The sequence below is a fragment of the Aphis gossypii genome, unplaced genomic scaffold (genome assembly GCF_020184175.1).
Source record: "Aphis gossypii isolate Hap1 unplaced genomic scaffold, ASM2018417v2 Contig00070_ERROPOS76104, whole genome shotgun sequence".
NCBI lineage: Eukaryota > Metazoa > Arthropoda > Insecta > Hemiptera > Aphididae > Aphis > Aphis gossypii.
The window spans coordinates 54,475-75,608 of NW_026083002.1; the positions used below are offsets into that span (position 1 = coordinate 54,475).

The 21,134-nt window shown below is 27.7% G+C and overlaps 3 protein-coding genes, 1 long non-coding RNA gene and 1 pseudogene across 4 annotated transcripts; 2 read left to right on the plus strand and 3 right to left on the minus strand.

The window, feature by feature from the left end:
• Positions 1-792: 792 nt before the first annotated feature.
• On the minus strand, positions 793-3,356 carry LOC126553120 (uncharacterized). The gene is made up of 10 exons (XM_050208300.1): positions 3,224-3,356; positions 2,980-3,150; positions 2,666-2,762; positions 2,504-2,605; positions 2,196-2,396; positions 2,042-2,128; positions 1,688-1,973; positions 1,303-1,367; positions 1,067-1,235; positions 793-1,008 (listed from the first exon to the last, which is right to left on the minus strand). Exons 1-10 carry the CDS (start codon positions 3,316-3,318, stop codon positions 950-952), a joined length of 1,332 nt encoding a protein of 443 aa, XP_050064257.1. The 5' UTR covers positions 3,319-3,356; the 3' UTR covers positions 793-949.
• On the plus strand, positions 2,706-3,573 carry LOC126553121 (uncharacterized). The gene is made up of 3 exons (XR_007606449.1): positions 2,706-2,767; positions 3,057-3,179; positions 3,249-3,573. It is a non-coding gene; the product is annotated as an uncharacterized LOC126553121 (long non-coding RNA).
• Positions 3,574-4,278: 705 nt separating this feature from the next.
• On the plus strand, positions 4,279-5,540 carry LOC126553125 (ATP-dependent DNA helicase PIF1-like). Its single transcript, XM_050208303.1, has one exon. The coding sequence runs from the start codon at positions 4,279-4,281 to the stop codon at positions 5,356-5,358; it is 1,080 nt and encodes a 359-aa protein (XP_050064260.1). The 3' UTR covers positions 5,359-5,540.
• Positions 5,541-8,639: 3,099 nt separating this feature from the next.
• Positions 8,640-10,608, minus strand: LOC126553126 (uncharacterized). Its single transcript, XM_050208304.1, has 4 exons — positions 10,452-10,608; positions 9,657-10,310; positions 9,447-9,596; positions 8,640-8,644 (listed from the first exon to the last, which is right to left on the minus strand). The coding sequence occupies exons 1-4, from the start codon at positions 10,606-10,608 to the stop codon at positions 8,640-8,642; spliced, it is 966 nt and encodes a 321-aa protein (XP_050064261.1).
• A 961-nt stretch (positions 10,609-11,569) lies between these two features.
• On the minus strand, positions 11,570-13,800 carry LOC126553128 (uncharacterized; annotated as a pseudogene).
• Positions 13,801-21,134: the final 7,334 nt, after the last annotated feature.

Sequence of the window (21,134 nt, forward strand, 5' to 3'; positions counted from 1 at the left end):
ATTTTCTTTATTTTTTTTTAGTTTTTGCCATTCATTAAATATACCAACAATTTTATCTATAACATGTTTCTGAAGTCTTGTGGGTATTCTAGCCTTGTCCCAAATTGTTATTACATACACAGCAGTAACACGTGCAGAATCTCTAACATTTATTTTAATAATATTTTTATGATAAAAAAATAAACTCATTACCTCCTTTCTTGAAGGTAATTTAGTTTCACTTAAATATTGTGACATCTGTCCGATCAGCCATACATGAGTCATTTGTCTGGTTGAAACCGCTGTATTGATATTTGTTGTCATAATAAACGTAGTTATAAACTATATAAATCGTGAAATTACTATTAAAAAAAATAGTTATAAAATAAAATACAAAAAGCCACAAAAATGTTGTCCATAAAATTGTATACAACCGCGATGACGACTAACGACGAGTTTGCGATCACGACGACTGTAACATTATATTGTTGTAATTGTACATCTGTGCCCGCATTATCGAAATATGTATAAGTATATTTGTAATAAACATTGACTGTTTAGATAAGAACATCTAACGACCTATCACTTTGTACTAGAATTATATATATTAATCATTTTAGAAATTATCGCGTATACTGTAAATAGCTATTTTCAGCGTAATTGTCGAATCACTTTATCTACTGGTAGCGACCGTTAAAACTTTATGAATTCAACTACAATTTTTTCTGTAGCTATTTAATATCATGTAGAACAAATTAACAAGGTGCCAAAATAATATTTTTAAAGTTGAAATTTAAGCACCACCCTAACCTATATATAAAAATCACGGTTTACGTTTGGTAGAATAATTTTAAAATTTGTCACATTAATTAAGTTTAAAAAAAGTTAGTATAATAATAATTCATGTCAATTAATAATAGTATGACTCGTTAATTAGGTTTAAAAAAAGTTAATAAAATAAAAATTTATATCAATTTATAATTATAATTTGTGAATTGTTAGCTTCATGGAGTAGCAATTCTTGTTCATCTGAAAAATATAATGATAAATGTATGAAGTTAAGTAATTACTAGAACATTTTTATTACCAGGATATGGGCCAATTTGTTGGGCTATGTAACCATTAACCTGATGACCTGATCTTCTTAAAAATGTTAAAATGCGATCAGGAGCATCATCCTCTATCAAGTCTTGCATGAACCGTTTAATTTCACTAGTATTCCTAATTCTACCTCTTGAAGAATTACAAGAACGGATCTGAAAAAAAAATAATAATTTTTTTTTTAATTGTTCCTAAATATATGTTGAATTTATATGTATTTACATTCAAGTTTTGAGAGACTTGTTTGAATTCCAAGTTGTATTGGTTTTCTAGAAATCTTATCTGGCCTTAAATATTTAAAAATAAAGAATTGTAAGTTTAATTTTAATTTTTTACCTCTTACTTATACAATTACATATATGAACACTCACACATAGATAAGTAACCCACACATTTATTTATTTAGATGAACAACAACAAATAAGAGGAAAAACAATAATAGAGAAGTTTTGTACATTGCTTCAAAGATCTTGAAGCCACTAAAAAAAAATTCTTTCCCACATTGTAATTAAAACATAACTATACATGCATATCACGTGTATCTATAATATTACAAAAACTTGCACAAACCAACACAAACGTTTTTTTTTTATAAATTAAATTATACCCATGAACTCCCATATTTTGGGGTGAGGTTTAATAAACCGTAAAAGAGCTGCGTGATAGCTCTCCAGATAGTTATTGGTTCTAATATCCTTGTCAAATATAGTGAAGGCTTCTGGTCGCATTCTTACAAACCAATATCCAAATACATACTGGTACATGAAATCATAGAAATACTCAGCTATCTCAGTATGTTGTACAATATACATGATAATAGAATTGAAGCCATCTAACATGCTGGGAATCCTATTATTATTTGAATTAGGTGGTAAATACGGCAGAGCAAGTACCTGTAATAGTTATGGTTAAGCTGCTTTATTTTAATATGTTCATGAAATAATTAAAATGTGGTGAGTACCATTCTAAAAATTCTGGCAGCAATAGGATTGGCTTTTACCAAATTGTACATTCCTGATTCTTTACTTCTCAGGTACCGTAAAATTGACTTAAGACAAAACATTCAAAATACATTTTTAATAATTTGTATAGGAACTTATTATGTTAATTTTTACTTGACAATAATGGAAATAACATCCTTGATGACTACTTTCTGGAAATACTAAGCGGATTGCATTAATTAGTCCAAGTTCAAAATCCGTGATTATAGTCAATTTATCGTACTGTAGTGGTAAAACATTACGGACATATTTAAATAACCCTACATATATTTCCTCAGTTTTACCTGTAAGTATAGCATATACCATTGGAAAACTCTAAAACCATAAATAGTTAAAATTTTATTAATATTAATTATTTAAGTATTTACCTAAAATGTTAAAAACAAGATGATTTATTATGTGATGTATAATTTATTACTTACAGCATTTCTATGAATCACTTGAAAGGTGAACAATTGATAGCAGTCGTTATCCAATGTTTTGGGAACCGTCTTAAAAGTTCCATCACACCCAGATATTGTAACCTACAAATGAATATTTTAGCAAGTTTTCTATTATTTCTTCAACCACACTAGATAACTTACATTATGTAATTCGTTTTGAATTAACTCGATATGATGTTTGTTACAGAATAGTACACCGACAAATAAACCATTAACTATGAGTGGACCTTGATAAAATCTTGGGTATGTAACCCAATAAATTAAAGTTTGTGTGTGTCTACAGTTATTAACTAAGAGTATGATGTAACAAATAGGTTATGGACTATGATTAAATTATTATTTTGTATTAAAACAAGTTTAGTACACTTATGCTACCAGAATCTAACTTGTATATTATGTACCAATGGGGTAGGTAATTGTTATATTATATTAGGTATTGTTGTGAAAATACTTACAAACTTGGCTGTTTTTGAAACGACATAGTGAAATGTTTATTATTATCCATTTGTAATAAATTATTAAAATGTTGCAGATTCTTCGGTGTTGGAGGGAACACTGATCTTCGTATTTGCCGCATCCTTTCAGCTGCTTGCAAAAATTTATAATTTTCAGCTCCTTCAGGATGGCTGTTGTATTAAACATTTTTTTTGTATAGGTATGTGATAGTTATTTTAAAGTCTATTTTATTTTTAAAGTTACCTAACAATTGCTTCTACGTATAAAGATCGTGCTGAGTATGGCCGAGCAATTTGTTGAACACATTGATGTCCAACTGAACTTCGGAGTTTCCTCATTTCTATATTTGATGGTCGCACTTCATGGTTATGTAACCTCCGTAGTTGAAAATGTTTATTATTTGGATCAGAAGAAATTGATCCAGTTGCTGGGCATTTATTTGTGATTTCTTCACATTTTAAGTATCTACATAATTAAGTTCAAATTGTAACTATTATATTATTAGTGTTTTGTAATTTATTAATTTAACTCTAAATTTCAAATGATAACACAAAATAGTTTAAAAAATAGAATAAAATATATTATTACTTACACTTTTTCTTCTGTTTTTTTACTTTTAAAGTAAAGAAATCCAAGGTTGTCTCTAATAATATATTGATTTTGATGAACACCTGGTATCAAACTATATGATTGTGGCTGTTCACCCACTGGCCAAAACTGAACATTGTCTGTAAAATAATTAATTTTTCTATGATTGAATATGACCTTTTATGATATTTTTTTTAATAGTATACCACCGGTCGCTCCAATCTCAATCACTTCATGATTGGTATAATTTTGCACTATATATTAAACGGAAAATATAATTAGTAAAATTAGGAATGCAAAATTATTAATTTATTTTAATTTATAAGTATAGTTAATTATATTAGTGGTTAAGTACTTAAACATGTAGTTAAATTAATATATATAAATGTATTATAAATATAATATAGAATTGAAGAGTAAAACTACTTTGTAAGTAATCATGATCCAAAAGCGCATTAACACCGTTAAAAGTCATGATGTATACAATCAATTTTTTAATTAAAACAGAAATTATAAATGTCAACAGAATTTATTTTTATAATACTTTGATGCTTCAGTGACTGTCAATAGACTAAATCTTGCTTACTCAAATAATTATACCACTGGTTATATTTTATGATTGACTATGAAAAGGTCACTATGATTTCTACATAGGAAATTTCCAGCCACAAAAACTTATTTTACTCTATATTTCTACATAGGGAATTGCAATGGGAAAATTGTTAATGCAATGCAAGCTCATTGTTTGGGATGAGTGCACAATGGCACATAAGAAATCACTTGAAGCACTTAACTTCACACTGAAGGATCTTCGGAGAAATAACAACATCTTTGGCGGCTTGATGATATTGTTGGCAGGCGATTTCAGGCAGACGTTGCCAGTAGTTCCCCGTGGAACGCCTGCAGATGAATTGAATGCTTGCCTAAAGGCATCACCTTTATGGAATAACGTAAAAACATTATCGCTAACCACTAATATGAGAGTTCAACTTCAAAATGATCAAAGTGCTGCACAATTTTCCAAACAATTGTTAGATCTTAGAAATGGAAAAGTCCCAGTTGATGCGACATCTGGATTAATTACTCTTACCAACGACTTTTGCCGATTTGTAGACACTCAATTAGTTCTTATTGAAAATGTTTTCCCAAACATTAGTGAGAATTATAAGAATTATGCTTGGTTAAGTCAACGAGCAATTCTTGCAGCAAAGAATAATGATGTCCACGCACTGAATTTCACCATTCAATCAAAAATTGCTGGCGATTTGGTGACATACAAATCCGTTGATTCAATAACAAATCCCGATGATGTAGTAAATTATCCAACGGAGTTTTTGAACTCTCTGGAGATACCAGGATTTCCACCACATAACTTGCAACTGAAAGTTGGTACAGTTATTTTGATACTGCGTAATTTGAATCCACCGCGACTTTGCAACGGTACTCGACTTTCGGTAAAGAGACTTATGCCGAATTTAATTGAGGCAACCATTATTAACGGAAAGTACGCAGGTGAAAATGTATGTATTCCTCGAATACCAATGATTCCGACTGATCTTCCGTTTGACTTCAAACGATTGCAATTCCCAGTTCGCCTTGCGTTCGCAATGACAATTAATAAGTCGCAAGGCCAATCGCTTAGTGTTTGCGGGATAAATTTGGAAAATCATTGTTTTTCACATGGACAGTTATACGTTGCGTGTTCACGAGTTGGGAAACCATCCGCTTTGTTTGTGTTAACGTCAGACCAAAAAACAAAAAATGTGGTTTACCAAAGAGCACTACAATGAAACAATTAAATAACACTTCATTTTAGTAGGTAATTGAAATGAATTTATTACTGTTGTGAAATGAAATAAATATTTTCCTTTTCAAATATATAACAAAAAAAATTTTTTTTCTTTATCTTTTAATCACCAAACGAAATGTTACATAAAACGAATCTGGTGGCGAAACGGAGTTCGCCGGGTCTGCTAGTTTCTTATAATGTTATACTCGACAAAACGTCACTTTTAATACTTATGTTTTTTAGATTCTGAACGAAGTGATGAATGTATTGATTTTACAATGGTGTGTGTTTTTTTTTTTTTTTTTTTGTTTTTGTGTCTGTACAGCATAACTAGTCGAAATAATGCTCCAATTTCAAACTATGGGGGTGGTTTCCGATGTAAAAGTGAATATCCTTGGTGCATTATACAGGTAAAAAGTTAACATTTTCCAACAGTTTTCAAAAAAATCGAGAAAAACAAAAAAAAAATGACGGAAAAACGGCAATTTTTACGCAAAACCAGTTTTCGACAAAATCGATTTTTTTTCATGGTTGTAATTCATAAACTAATCACTGAAAATACTTGAAATTTTCACCAAATGTTAATGTCAGTAGTATCTGTATATAGTTAAATTTTCAAAAAATTTTGACTTTTTTTGAGTTATTTATAGACCACTGAAATTTTCGATTTTTTTGAGAAATTTTTTTTAAAGTGTCTATAAAAAATTTTTGGATGACCAAAAAGTTTTGAAAATTTAATACAAGGATCCTTATGACTTGTTTTTATTGTAGCTAAAAAAAATTAAAAATCGTTAGTCACATTTTTTTTTTATAAGAGTTTATAGTTCAAATTTTTACGAAATCTGTCGAAAACGCGAAAATTTGCAAGTAATTTTGAAGTTGAAAAATCATAAAATTTTTTTCTTTTATAACTAAGTTTTGAAAATTTGGTACAAGGTTCTCCATACATTTTTCTTCAAATATCTGTAAAAAAAACTCTACCGGATTCAGACAAAAAAATTTTATGAGTGTTTGAAATTTAAATTTTTACAAAACCGCGTTAAATAACGGTTTAGCCTCAAACGATTTTTGATATTTGTTATAATTCAAAAAGTATAAGTCGTAGATACTTGAAAATTTTACCAGTTATTTAGATTGGCATTTTATTTACTTGATTTAATTTTCAAAATATTTTGAGTTTTTTTGAGCTATTTTTAGACAACTGACATTTTCAATTTTTCTGAAAATTTTTTTTTGAAGGGTCGATAAAATTTTTTTGGCCATACCAAAATACTTGAAAATTGTATACAAAGTTCCTCATATGTTATTCTTATAGTGATTAAAAAATTATAAGAATACATAGGCACAATTTTTTTTTTATTAGCATTTGAAGTTCAAATTTTGACGAAAATTCGTCAAAATTATGAATATTTGCAAATTATTTGAAGTTGAAAAATTATAAAATTTTTTGTGTTTATAACTAAGGATTAAAAATACAACACTAAGTTTTCCATAAGTTTACCTTCAAGTATCTATAGAGAAAACTCGAAGTATCATTATAGGAAAAATTTTAAGTGCGTTTGAATTTTAAATTTTAACGAAATAGCGTAACGATAACGATTTATCCTCAAACGATTTTAAATATTTGTTATTTTTCAAAAAGTATAAGTCGTAGATACTTGAAAATTTTACCAGTTATTAAGATTCTCGTTTTCTTTACGTGATTTAATTTTCAAAATATTTTGACTTTTTTTGAGCTATTTATAGACAACTGATATTTTCAATTTTTCTGAAAATTATTTTTTTATGTGTCGATAAAATCTTTTTGGCGCTATCAAAATACTTGGAAATTTAATGCAAAGTTCCTCATAAGTTATACAAGATTTTTCATAAGTGTTGCTTACAATAATTATAAAAGAACTTAAATTTTGGTGTATTCAGGCCATTAAAACATAAACCACCCTTTTCACCAACAACTGGAAATTATATCTTAGGCTGACAAATCATCTTCGTTCAGAATCGTTTTTCGTATACAATGATAACTATCATTGGATTCAAATTTAACACTCCTATAATATATAATAATGATCCATACGGCACCTAATGTACAGCAGAGCGGTACTCACTTGCCCGCTTTTTTTTAAAATTTTATTCTGTTATGTTTATAGTAATATTACAAACCTGTTGTTATAAAAGTTTTGGTTGTATAGTGACTAAATGATAACTACCTATGTAACTATACATATTTTTTCAACATTTTATTTCCTAATAGAGCAATGCAACTTTTAACTTTACTAGTACTTATTTTGCCATTTTGTAGGTACCTATACTATGTACATTAAAGGGGAGTATGTTTAATAACATAATAGGGTGGATTATGTTATTTTAATGACATAATTTCTAGTGAACTATTTATTTAAAAAATAACTTGATAACATTAAAATCTATATTTTAAATAAAAACATCAATTTATCATTAAAATTAATAATATGATTATTATTTAATAATACATAATAATATTTTATAATTGAGTACTTATTGACTACAATAAAATAATTTGTTGGCTGTAATAACCAGTTACGTCCAAAAACAAAATTGGTTATTGCAATCATTATAAATATAATTATCATAATTTTTTAGTTGTTTACAAATAGTATCATGAATATAAAATGTAAACCATTGGAAATGGGTTTGAGTGATGTATCTTGTTCTTACAAAAAAAAAAAATTTTACGTTTTTAATTTTTGGTTAAGTTTCCAATTTTATAGATCGTTTTTTTCATTTCCTGAAAAATTTTTAAAAATGGACATAACTGGTTATTGCACTGGGGTCTTCAATTTTTAAATGTATTAAAAATTGTATTATTTATTACATAATACAATAATACATAGTTTTATTCTAAGGTATAGTGCTAAAAAAATATTAAATATTATATTGTAAAGATTTTGTCATCAGTGATGTCGACTGTAAGTATTATTGCGATGATTTTTGTTCACGTTGGTATCACTGCTGGTTCATCGGTATAATACGTGGTTAAACATTCTTATCATTTTTCTGACAACTACCCTGTACCCCGTCCGCGGTGTAGTGGTGATAACACCGTATCACCACACATGACTAATAAACGATATTACTATCAGTAATTCAAATTATTATCATATACTTTTGTTTACAGCGTCACCAAAGCTACAATTTTAAGTTTTTTTTAATAATATTTATGAAAACATCAGTCTTGACCAATTCTTAACATAATTAAAACGTAAAGTTTGTTCATTCACTAGGAGTGTTCATTAACTGGTGTCATCACCCTAAACACAAAATTGAAAAAGGTGAAACAATCTTATATTTAACGTTGATTTATGCAAAATATATTATATACATTTTTTATCAATATATTTAATAATCATAGCTACATGTTAAATTGTAGCTACTCAAAACAAAAATGAATAATAAAAAATAAATAAAAATCATAAAAAATACCAAATAATAAATCATCCAACATATTCAGTTGATTTAAAAATAATATTTTTATAATAATTATAGACATATAATTAACATTCCTTATAAATGACACATAAAATAAATAACAAAATACATTTTATCGAGATATACAAATCTGTTTAAAAGTACAATAAAATCATTTAAAATATTTTTCAAAGTATAACATATTTAAACATAATTAAACATTCTGTAATATAGATAATTTATCTTTATTTTTCTTTGTTTTCATATTTTTGGACATAATATTAAAATCTCTCAACAAACGACAGTGTAATAAATGAACAGTGATGTATGATAAATGACTTTGGCAACTATTTTCAATATTTAAAAAAGGATATAAATTTATTTCAATATCTTTTAAAATAGTTAAACATAATTTTTTTTTTTGAGGATTTTTTTCTATTGTTCTTTTTATAAATTTGTTGTGATGATTTAACAAAGTTAATAAATTCGTCTGTTGGTAACATTAATTTTGTTGGAAGAGAATCCTTATTTTCATATGATTTAAATTGAATCAAGAGCTCACTATTGATTTCAAAATATTGATCTTTCTTATATATTTACATAAACCACAGTTAATTTTGTTAATAAATTTGAACCCTAAATAACCTGCAAAATATGTGTTAGAGCAATCTTCTAAAGTAATTTTTTTTAAATTATTTGTTGTAGAATCTATTGTTGAAGTTAGATAAGAAGAGTTTAATGATAAAGAGGAAGATGTACTATGATCAGAATCAGAATCTAAATTATTTGTAGTATCTAAAATAGAAGTTTTAAAATCAGTTAGTATATTTTTATCATCGTCTGCTTCACAATTACTTGAATTGGAAGGTTTTATTAAATTTATTTTTGAATTTATTCGGGATGTAGTTCTAAATGTTCTAGATGTAGGGTTTCGGTTATACCCACCTCTTTGTCTGTACACTGAAAAAGTATTTTCAAGAAAATCTTGATTTAACCTAGCAGTCATAAGGTATTCAAACCCAAATTCTTTTTGATCTTCATATAAATTTATTATGGCTGTTAAGATCCAAACCATGCCATTAAAACATGGTGGACGAGTGATACCTTTATTTGTATTTTTTTGTAAATTTAGGATCCATTCTTTAGCTACATTTAAGAACTGCAACACTTTATTTTCTGACAAAGCACTTTTTAATGGATTTTTATCAAATAAAGAATTGCTATTTAAAGTATCTAATAAGTCATTCATATTTTTTACAAATATTGCAGTAACTTTAGCTGTGTTTGATTTCAACTCTCCTGTAGCCACACAAGTGTGAATTGTGGCGGCTACAGAATTGCTAAAAATTTGAAATGCCAATTTGCAATTCATTTTTTGGAATGGCCCCGGATTTATATGAGAATCAGTTAATTTAGTTAAAGATTTACTTGTGTTACTATTTTTATCTATTGTATAAGTTTTTATAATGCCTTTAAAAGAAACAAGTTTGTCATTAAATAAAAAATCACCTGTTAAAAAGTTATTTCTGTAATTTTTAATTAAATGAGGTGCATCATAGATTCCATATATTTTAATTTTATTATTGATGTAAAAAAATGGATTTTCTTTAGACATTCCTAGATCCTTATATGCTGCTTGATTGTTAGTACCCTGATCACACACAATTGCTTTTAAATGAAGACCCACTTCCAAAAGTTTTTCAACGGTACTAATTATTAATTTATTTAATACTGAATGGCTCATAGAAGAAGCACTAAAAAAATAAGCTACAGGTAGTTTCCAATTAAAGTACAGCCCTCTTGCCATAAATACCAATGCTTGGGAAGCTGGTTTATTTGTCCTACCTAAATGCCCTAAATCTTCAAACCCTTCTAGTGGCTTCTACTAAATCTAACGGTTTTGAATATTCTAAAAAAGTTTTTATTTTCATTTCATCAAATGCTACTATACAATATTCTTCATTTACTGTTAATGTTTCGGTTTTTAATTTAATTTGATTAAAAATATTAGAGTTATATTCAGGTAAAAATTTTGAATTACCAATCCATCTTTTAATAGTTGAAACTCCTGGGAGTATAACTTGTAATTTACTTTTTAAAAATGAGTATGTAGTCGGTGATTTATAAAACAAAGAAAGAGTAAATTTTTTTTCATTTAAAGTCCATTGTTGTCGAGATTTTACCGAGTGTAAAGTTTGCATAGTTACCAAAGCACGGGATGATAGAGACTGGTATTTTAAAGAATTTATCATATTAGAAGTATTTAATTTATGTGATACGGTTTTTAAATTTGAACGTAACTTACATAAAGACGAACATTTATTTTTTAAAAGCCCTTGTTGTCGTTTTATAATAGATTTGAATTTAATCTTACGTGGTATATCTTGGATCTTGAAATGTCCAATTTTTGTAGGCCATGTGAGGAAGAGCCTAATAAAACTCTTGTTGAATTTTTTGAAATCGCACAAAAAAGAGAAGCATCCATCTGGCATCCAAACGAGGTTTCCTTAACCATAAACAAAGTACACCAGTCTGGTCAGAAATCAAAGACAGTCAATGAGCGAGGAGTGACAAGGCATATCAGGGATACATATTTCTATTATTAGTATACATATTTAGTTTTTAATAAGTATAGTAATACGCACTGTATCTTTTGGGTATACCTATTATCAGTATTAAAAATTATTTATTTATTAAAAAATATTATAAAGGAAATAATAATAATAATTAATTAATCTTCACTATCATATTATGTAGCATTAAACGATTTATTTTCTTCTTGGAGCTTGTTTCAACCAATCACTAATATGGCCCTTTATTTCAACTAAAGATACTATTGGAAAAATACCTATGACGCAATCTACAAATCAAATAAAAAAAAAATCCATTACAATTTTTAAATATTAAATAGTAGATTTTACAACAAATATTATATTCTGAGCGAAGAGAAAAAATTAAGTATTAGTTTTTTTTTGTCTATCAAATTATTTGAAGTTCTCAAATAATTATACTATATGATTAAATGAGAGAATCGCATGAACATATTATTTAAATATTATTCAAATAGGTACTTAAATATGTAACAAAAACAAAAATATGAATATCTACCTATAACAGAAGTATATATTTTGTATTTGACAAATGCTGTGTTTTCTCCTCGCCTTCCCTCCATATTCAAAAATTCAGCCACTTGATTTTGCATGATAAGTTTCGTGGCCATGTAAGTGGTTCGCTTAGCATCAAATGATCTGGCATCTCTTTGTAAAATACGGGCCTAAAAATAATTGAATGGTAGAATAGTAAATTTAATTTAACAAAATCAACTATAATAGCTTACCAATGTGCTAAGTTTTTCCTCATCTTCTTCAATTGCATTTAATTCGGAATATTTTGAACAGGAAGTTTTAAGCTAGCTCTAATGTCAACAGAAGACACTGCGCGACGGTCATTTTCAGCCAAACTATTCAATATTTTCTAGTTTTTTATGACATCAATTTTAATAACATGGACTTCTTTATTCATTTTCTTAGCTCATTTGAAACTAACAACAAAATAAAATTTGATAATTATTATATATATAGGTAATACAGTGTGATCGAGAAGTCGCGCACATCAAAATGAATGTCTTTGTTAATAGTATTTTTATTGAATTACTTTTACTTTTATTTATAAACACAAATACAAAAATATTCAAAATTAATTTATACATATACATTTAACGTGTTTCATAACATATATTCAAAATGTCTGCTTTGTTCATTAATGCATGCACGTACCCGTTTTACCACATTTGTGGCCACTTTGTGCAATATGCTAACATTGATTAAGTTTATTTCCGTTGTTATGTTACTCTTCAGTTCATCCAATGTTTGTGGTCTATTTGTATAAGCCCTTCCTTTAAGATAACCCCATAGGAAAAAATCTAGAGGTGTTAAGTCGGGAGAACGGGGAGGTCATAATCCTTTGGATATCATACGCTCGCCAAAAAACTTGCGTAAAAAATTCATTGATTTCATTGGATGTATGACTTGTAGCATTACCTTGTTGCAACCAACAATGTCCTTCATCAATTTCAAGCAACGAAATAAATTGTGTTATGATGTCTTGGTATATAACACTGTTCACTGTTGTTTCAAAGAAAATAGGGCCCACTATTGGACGATGTGATATGGCACACCAAACTCCAATTTTCTGACCATGCAAAGGGGTTTCATGAAGAGCATGTGGATTTTCGGTGGACCAAATTCTGGAGTTTTGACTATTCACATATCCACTCAGATGAAGCCATGCCTCATCGCTGAAAAAAACACGATCAAGTTCTCTAATTCCATTGTTGTCGATAAATGAACGAAACCATCTACAGTACACAAGGCGCTTTTCTTTATCCGGTTCTTTTAATTTGTGAACACTGCGAATATGATATGCACGAAATTTAAATTTTTTCATCGCTTTTTGAGCACTACCATATGAAATCTGTGAGTGTGCTGATAGTTTTCTCAAGCTTTTTAATGGTGAACGCAGCATCACATTTCTTACCTCGGCTAGTTTAGCGTCAGTCAAAATGGTAGTTCTACCGGTTTTCTTCTTGTCTGAAACTGATCCAATTTCACGGAAACGGGCGATTAATCTCGTTATGGTTGAATTGTTAGGTACTACTACATTTGGATATTTCACTCGAAATTCATCAATAACACAAGAATAAGAACGGCTAGCAAAATACTGTTCAACAATAAACACACGTTGTTCTTGGGAAAACGACATGTTCACAGAGCAATAATCAAAGCACTACTAAAAGCGTCGTATCATCAATACATATAACAATGACGTCTAGATTAAATGTCGGGAATACCCGTAGTGTTATTTTGAAATAACCGATAAAAATAATTTATCACAACTACTATTTAGAAACACTTCTATTTTGGTGTGCGCGACTTTTCGATCACATGTTACAAAGGGTCATAGTACCATCTATAACAGCATGCCCAATGTTGTTCAACATCTTATAATACTTATAAATTATAATAAATTCATCTTGACTGCTGTAGTCTATAACAAATACAAAGTATAAATGATCAATATAAACTTAATGAGCTAGTGGATCATAATATTTATTTTGTATTTTTGTTTAAATGTGTTTTACCTATTGTTTATTATTCAAACGTTAAGCAGTAATTATATTGTAATAATAATTAAATACCTACGACTAAAAACAAAAAATGTATAATATGTATAATATTGCATATTATATTATATCTTATAACTTTTGAAATGTTATTTTGTGTAAACATTTCTGGACTAGATACAGTACGGTCTTTATGTGTATCTTTATCATCAAACAAAAAATCAATCACTTCTACAACAATAAATATCTAAGTCATCCAAAGTATATTATTGTACATATTATTATCTTTATAGTACTAAAAACTTAAAATATATTTTATATAGTTTTTGTATGTGAATAACATACTTTTTGGTTTTAGAATGTTAGGAGCTTGTTGAATGCCTTCATCATCATTTAAAATATCAGTTGGGTCTAAAACAATAAATATTATTTCATTTAAAGTGTATTATTGTAAACAATATCTTTATAGTAGGTACCTAGGTATTAAAAGTTAAAATATATATTTTATAGTTTTTATACTTGAATGTCATACTTTTTGATTTTGGAATGTAATGAGTTAGTACTTGTTAAACGCTTTCATAATCTTCATAAAAAAAATCAATCGCTTCTACAACAATAAATATTATGCAATTTAAAGTGAACTTTTGTACCTTATGTACTTACATAATATCTTTTATTCTATTATAGTAAGTAATGCAAGTTAAAATATATTTTTTATATAGTTTTTGTATTTGGATGTCATACTTTTGGGTTTGGAATGTTAGTTATACCTTTCTGGAATTCAGTGTGTTGAGTGACTATTACAAAATAAAAATAATATATAAATAATTGTATTAATATAAATTTCAATTTCAAATAATATCTATATATCTTTGAAAAATTGCCATCTAAAATAAATAAATACCTATTAAATTTAATTAAGAAAAATGTTATGCTATAGTATCTTTAACATTTCGAAACAAATTTATTTTTTTTCAAAATGCTAATGATAGAAGTCTAATCTTTAGAAAATGATAATTACGTTTTGGAATACAAACTCTTGTCTTAGAAGTTAGTAATTCGTCAATATCAGTAGCACTAATTTCACACAACTTTATAAGTCTGTGTTTGGCTTCAACATAAGTATCTGAATATAATTAAATTAATTTTGTTGAGTAATATATTTACATGAGTTTAACACAGAATATTAAAATGTACAAGAAAAACATCTAATTCTTCAATTCATAATATCTAACTGAAAAATTTTCGAGGACAACATGGAAAACTTTCCCAAGTATTAAGTAATTTTTTTTTGAGATGATGCATATTTTGTAATATTTAATTTTTCAAGCCATTGACAGATAAACCGATGATGATTATTATCAATTTTAATCCAAGATTTTGGAACAACTTCAGTTGAACTTTCATTGAGAAACTTAATTATAATAAATTTATAAATTCTTAATTTTTCCACCGTAACAAAAAAATGTGTACCACACACATGGTAGTAGTCCTTTCCGTAGTCATTAAGTCATAATATATTTTGTCTTGTACTCCTAATTTAAATTAATTTAAGCCAGGCTAATGACCCGTGTTGTCGAAGCCTTATTTTCTAAATAAAAAAAAAAAAAAAAATTTGCAGAAAGATATGAATCTTTAATAAAATAATACACATTGACATTAGTTTATGATTAAGTATATATACTTATATCAGATAGGATTTATATATCTATTATTTAATCATATTAAATGCAGAATTTTGTTGCTAAACATAATATAATTTCATACATATCAATGGAGATTATATCTAAATATTTTATGTTGATTAACTGATATATGCAATGCTTGCCCAGATTTTCTAATCCGATTATCTTCAATTGGAGCATAGAATTCAGATTGTTCAATTGGTATTTCTGTTAGATGATATCAGTCACAAATATTTCCTATACTAATGCCAGTATTATTGAAAAGCCATATTTGTGGGAGGGCATTTATATTATATTTATTATCATGGCTTTGTACAACTATATATTTTTCAGTAGTTTAATTCTACAAAGAAGTAAAATATTGTATATGACTACAATAAAATTATAAATAAAATTATACAATATTATATTTTGGCAATAAAGTAAATTACCAATAAACTAATTTTTTAATAATTAAATTATTATTATCAGTGTTGCTGTGTTTTTTATATACCTAATAGTTAGATTCCAATTAATTGTGTGAAGTAACGCAAATACATAAAAAGTTGTCTGTTGCAAGTCATTTGGCAAATAGCAGGCCTTAAATTTTACATCTTCGATAAAAAAATAATGTTAATGTAGCAGATAATTTACTACATTCAAACACACTTACTGATTGGGAAGAACATGGGTCATTGTAATCAGATGAAATGTATTGAAACGATTTGCATAGTAGATGCATTTTCCCATTGATTTTCAAAATATTTTGAACAATGCAAATTACATTTGAAGAAATGATGATACAATCATATTTTTTAGAATTCTTTTGGTTATTATTAGACACTCGAATTGTAAAATTTTGCATAGACAATATTGAGTATTGAGTTACATTAATATTGCTGATGTTATTTGTCAGTGGACCATTGCAATGATTACCATTTAAAAATGGATATATCTTGTAGATAGTTTTCAAATGGAAATGATGAAAAATTGTCTATAATCCCATACTTTTTAGAATCTTGAGGTAAATGAATAATTGAATGTATATTATAAGACACATTACATTTATAAACAGTGCCATAAAAATCATAAGTGCAGGTGGTGCAGAGCACTGGGGCCCACCGAGTCGAAGGGCCCATAGTGGATAGACGTCAAGTTTTTTTTTGAAATTTGATTTCACTTAATAATTTTATTATTATTTTGTATATTTTATAGCAAATATACAAAATGTTAAAACCAGGTTTGTTTTACTTGGGATTGTTTATCTAAATATTGGGAAAATTACGAAGCCTAGAGTGACATAAATAGATTTGTTGATTATTATGATGTCTCGATAACGATACGCACACACTTACTAAGTATTCATGGAGTTGACCGTTATGGCGTTATACCGTTGTATGCCTATGCGCCCGTGTCGATATAATACACTGATTTTCAGACGAGTCAGACGATATTATTTATATTTAGCTATTATTATGTTTTATATAACTGTTATTTCCTTTTTTAGCTTTTTACTTTAAAAAGTGTAAAATAAGTTATTGTGTACTGTGTAACATACTTTCATTTAATAACAATCTACATAATTTAAAGTTCATAGTTACCTTATTAATTCTATTATAAATATTTTATTATGAATAATTCAAAAGTTACCTGTGGTGCGGCTAAGAAAAAAAAGAAACTCCAACAAATACAACATATTTTGAAAACAAATGCAAAAATTAAGAATTAATTTGAATGCAATCACTATGTTTATGGTAAATTGTTTCCTCAAAAATATTAAGAAATACTTTATTTTTATGATAGACAATTGAAAATTTTAATTATATTAGTAATACTTTACATACTTAGTATAAATATTTTGTATCTATTGTTTTAATTAGTTTAATTGTATTACATTAAAATATGTTATACAATATACATATTATAAATGATATAACATATTATATAGACATATAGTACATACATATTTTCTAATATTTTACTCAGATATTAACATTGAAGAACACCAAGACAGAATTATTGCTGGTAAATCTACTGAATCATGTACATTAGAAGTGCAATCAACTAGTATTCAGGGTTAGTTTTGTCAAACATTTTACTTCATTAAAATAAAATAGCTATTTAACTAATAATAACTGATTTTTTTTAAAAGTCAAGTACATTAAATAATTTATTATTTGCAAAATATAAAGTAGGTAAGTACCTAACTATTTTATTTTTTTTTTACATTTAGAATTAAATTTGAAGTTAGATTATCCTACTGATAGAGTTTATTTTAAAGGACCTATAATAGACAGAAAACTTAAACGAAGCATTTTGGCTTATGGGACTTGTAGACCGTGAATACAGTTTCCCTACAGAATTATACATGGCAATAATAGAAAATTTTCAGTCGACTATTACAATATGAAAACTAAAACTGGTGTTCTAATTCCCCGTTTTTGGCTACGTTACTCTGTGGAATTAGATAAAGTATACTGTGTAACGTGCTGGCTTTTTGTAGACTATAATTATTGAAATTTTAAGTCAGAATGGGTTGAAGGCATTGATGATTGGCAACATTTGTCCCAAAAAATAATTTCTCATGAAATATCAGATCCTCATTTAGATGCAATGCAACTTAAGACTTGTATGGAAAAATAACTGTACTATTGATAAAGGGTTAGAAGTTCAAATTTCTAATGAAGCTAAATACTGGAGAGATATTTTGGGAAGAATAGTTAAAATAATTTTAAGTGTTACTGCTGGTATTTTGGCACTCCGTGGTAATGAAACCAAGCAATTTTGTGAGGGAAATTTTCTTAGAACAGTAAGAATATTTGCAGAATTTGACCCACTTTTAAGAACACTCCTTGATAAAAAAAGATGGTCAAATTAAATATCTAAGTCCAGCTATTAAGAATGAATTAATTGAAATTTTATCATGTAATTTAAGAAAAATCATTTGTGATTGAAATAAAAATCTACTTTTTTTCTATAATTGTTGACTCAACTCAAGATATTACAAAGTTGGACCAAGTCTGTATTATAATTCGTTATGTTACTGTTGATTATACTAAGCATATAAGTTTCTTGGATTTTATGCAATTGATCATCGTGATGCCAAACACTACACAAATCTCATAATAAATGTCCTCTCTCAATTGGGCTTAGATATTTCTAAATGTCGTGGTCAAGGGTATGATGGTGCTGCAGTGATAAGTGGTATTTATAGTGGTGTTCAAAAACGTATTCAAGACATAGTACCAAATGCTCACTTTGTTCATTGCTGTGCTCACAACTTGAACTTAGTAATTTGTGACTCTGCTAAAAGTTCAGACACAGTTCGACGTTTTTTTATTACTGTACAAACAGTTTTCAATTTTTTTAGCAGTTCAACTCCTAGATGGGCTTTATTAGTATTGGGAGAAGAAAATACCTTAAAAGATCATAAAACTGTTCTCAAAAAAGTATGCGCGACACGTCGGGAAGCTCGACACCAAGCTATATTTGCATTAAAAGAAAGATTTAATGACGTATTGATCACATTAACAAAAATTACTCTTACAACAACAAAATGGTGATGAAAGAAATATTAGCAAAAGTATAAGCTCCAAATTGGATTCTGTAGAATTTGTTTTACTTTTATGTATGTGAGAAAGAGTATTGAAAAGTATGCGAGGTGTTTCAAAAGTATTACAAAGTGTTGATATATTCAAACTTCTTGTGGTCTCCTTGAGCAAGCAATTAGATCATTATCGGAATTGAGACAGAATTACAATGACATAGTTAATATACCTAATGATTTATGTTCTAAATGGTGTATTTTATCTAAATTTTCATCAAAGCGCCAACAATTTAAGCTAACCTTTTCTCTTGGATATTCCACTGATAAATAAATTAAATGAAGACATGGTTTGATTATTATTAACATGAACTTAGTATAAATATTATTGTATTTAAATATTCGATATGTGCCGAGTGATATTTAAGTGTTAAAAAAAAAACTTACTAACTTTTTTTTTTTTTTGAGTCAAGGACCTCTCTCAGATCCTTGGTTGTTGTTTTCTAAAATTTAAAAAATTGTATTATTAAAATAATCATATTCAAATTGCACCTAGTCAGGAAACTGTTTTATTGAATTCAATAATTACCTGGTTCTCTGGCCTCCACCAGCACCTGCCTTTGAGGGCATTGCTGCATATATTACATTCTGATTTAAACAATAAAAAAATACATGTTTATTATTGTTTAATCAATTAAAATTGAATATCCAATATAGCCTATAGGTATACTAACTTCTTTTTTTGTGTGTTATTGTGGCCTGTTGAACACTTCGGCATTGACCATAATTAATTAATTTTAATTAGTTATAGTGGTTGTGAATTGAATATTAAACGTAGCCTGTACGTGTGATTATTTTATTTATTTTATTTTTTCATAATTGTTTTGTCGGAATAATATATATTTTGACCAATGAATTTCCAACTCCAACCGATGTGATTATGTGATTATAGGCAACTTTACTATGCCTACACATTTCAATGCAATAATTGAAATAGCACAATGTATGGTATGTATTATTAACACTGTTGTACTCTTTTCGGTGAGTACTTTTTTGGTATACCTACATTGCGAGTTACAATTGTTGACACATTTGTCTTGGACTTTTTAATACTTGTTTACTAATTCACCTACATTTCCAGGTCCTATAACCCCGAGTAGGCAGATTTAAAAAAGTGCACTTATTTATTGGTGCATACGTTATGCTGGCTAAAATATCTGCCTGATTCAACCAGCAACTCATTCACAACCAACTAGTCAACATAGTAAGAACAGGTACTATGACATTTTGTAATTTTTATAGGTAGAATTTTTTTTTATGATCCATGATGAATGTATGATGTAAAAAAAACTAAAACGATTTTTTTTGTTTGTTTCTTATTAAAAAACTATCATTGGACGGTCCTCCTTCACCTCTATTTGATTGTCTTCTTGATTCTACAACAGAATTAGATATTTTGTATTTACTATAGTTTTATGAATATGAATAGTGTATATGTGATCATAGGCGTAATTCGGGGGTGGCAAGGGGTGGCAATCAAACCCAGTATTTTGTCACCCCAGAATTTTGAAGTTAAAGTCTCAATAAATTACAAATACCTAATTGAAAAATACCCTGTAAATGAAATATAGTATAATTCTCATCGATAATAAAAATAATAATAAAATATTTTAAAGAAATATATTTTTGGAATAATTGTAGGTCTTTATCATTACAAAATATACATGTACATACAAAATGTATACAAAAATAATAGTCATTATTAGCGTCGCGACAACGATACCACACGTCGCGCTTCGGTACTAGTTTCTTGGAAAGTTATCGGTTATTTTAATTTTCGGTGCAGCACGTTTGGGCATTTTTACCTGTTTAGTATTTAAAATCCACACAACGTTTGGGCACTTTATATCCCTAAAAAGATACCACGTTTGGGCAATAAAATGTAAAATGTTTATTTCTTTGTTTAAGAAGTATATAAAATATGTATATACATGCATAATATA